Raw genomic sequence first — 1949 nt, forward strand, 5'->3', positions numbered from 1 at the left:
ACCACCCACGAACAGTAAAATCTCATACTAATGTAACATAATATAAGTCTTTTTTTTGAGACAAATTCTTGATCTGTCACCTGGGCTAGAGTGCCATGGCGTCAGCTTACATCACAGCAACCTCAAACTCCTGGGCTTAAGTGATCCTCCTCCTTCAGCCTCCCGAGTAACTGGGACTACAGGCACGCACCACCATGCCTGGTTTATTTTTGCTTTTCTTTTTTTTTAAGTAGAGAGGGGTCTCGCTCTTGCTGAGACTGGTCTTGAACTCCTGACCTCAAGTGATCCTCCTGCCTCCGCCTCCCAGAGTGCTAGGATTACAGGCGTGAGCCACCACACCCGGCCAATGTAAGTCTGAGACATAAAGTAATTGGAGGTTGTTTCCTGTCCTCTGCCCAGTTCCAATTCTCAAAGCAGGCAGGTTAAAGTTCTTATCTTGTTGAATGGTTGTGGGGGAGATGTGGAGAGGGCAAAAGAAATGGCAGTCAGTTTCAACTTGGAAAATCAGTCCAATTGATATTTAGACTAGAGCAGAAACTGCCACTAGGTGGCACCAAACCACAGCCAAGAAGTAAATGGATTTGGATTGAGCTTTTTTTTTTTTGAGAGTCTTGCTCTGTTGCCTGGGCTAGAGTGTAGTAGCATCATCACAGCTCACTTCATTGCAATCTCAAACTCCAGGGCTCAAACGACCCTCCTACCTCAGCCTCCCTTTTGAGTAGCTGGGACTAAAGGTGCACATCACCAAGCCTGGCTAATTTTTCTATTTTTTTGTAGAGACAGGGTCTCCCCATGTTGCTCAGGCTGGTCTTGAACTCCTGAGCTCAAGCAATCCTCCCACCTTGGCCTCCCAAAGTGCTAGGATTACAGGTGTGAGCCAACACACCCCGCCTCATATAGTTTAAATGGATGAATTATAAAGTATGTGAATTATATCTCAATAAAGCTGTTTACCAAAAGAGAATATATCCATAGACTCCTAATCCCCCCACCCTATAGGCTCCAAAAAGTCAAGATTAACAACCACCCTTACCATGCATGACAGTACAACACCCAAGGCCTCTGACTACTTCTCTGACCTCACCTTGTACAAATCTTCTACACGTACTCTATGCTCTCATGTTATATGGAACCACCACCAGTATCATCCTTTTACATACCTTTGTGCCCCTACCCAAGACATTTCCCCTGCGAGAAATATCCTTCCCTCTACCTGGCAAACTTCAGGATTCAGTCTATAGGTCAAATTTGCCCTAGAAAGCGTTCCTAGAATGGTTCTCCCATTCCCACAGAAATGATTGTTTCCCTCTCTGCTTTCACAGCATATTGTTCGTGCAATGGGATACAACTGCAGCAACTCTATGTCTACTATCTTTCCTCAAGTAGACTGCCCCTGACAACGTCTTACCTGTCTCTCTGATGCCTGGCAGGAGAACACACAATAGACGCTCAATAACTGTTTGTTGAATACATGAATATATGAATGCTAAGGTGAACTTTTTAAATTTGCTTATTAGTCTCTTTTCACTATGCCAGCTGGTAGAAGGAGGGAAGAGATTAATGGAAATGGTTTCCGGAAGAGGCAGGAATTAAACTGAGCCTTGAAAGATAAAAGACCAAGAGATCAGAGACTGTTACCTGTGTGTATCCTCACGTGGTTTTTATAATTGGTTGCACTGGCAAATGCCCTCCCACATCCTGGCTCTGTGCAGTAATAAGGTCTTTCTCCCGTGTGTGTCCTAACATGCACTTTTCTGATATTTGATGTTGTAAAGGACCGACCACAGCCTTCGAAGGGACACTTAAAGGGCCTTTCTCCTGAAAATACAAAGGGTAACAAATTAAATGTTGCAAAAATATAAAGAAAATTGAAATGTCTTATCCTTTAATACTGCCTGAGATCATGCTCAAGACTCTAGCCTTCTTGTGTTGAGCTTCCCCTGCAGGCA

The 1949-nt window shown here is 44.0% G+C and overlaps 1 protein-coding gene across 1 annotated transcript in view; it reads right to left on the reverse strand.

Annotated features, from left to right (window-relative positions):
• Positions 1 to 1949, reverse strand: part of ZNF143 (zinc finger protein 143) — a 62992-nt gene that overhangs the window by 32200 nt on the left and 28843 nt on the right. Inside the window, exon 11 of the mRNA XM_012654182.1 lies at positions 1639 to 1818. Coding sequence (XP_012509636.1) covers positions 1639 to 1818 — 180 coding nt within the window. The remainder of the gene's footprint in view (positions 1 to 1638; positions 1819 to 1949) is intronic.

The sequence above is a fragment of the Propithecus coquereli genome, unplaced genomic scaffold (assembly GCF_000956105.1).
Source record: "Propithecus coquereli isolate 6110/MARCELLA unplaced genomic scaffold, Pcoq_1.0 Scaffold44, whole genome shotgun sequence".
Taxonomy (NCBI): domain Eukaryota; kingdom Metazoa; phylum Chordata; class Mammalia; order Primates; family Indriidae; genus Propithecus; species Propithecus coquereli.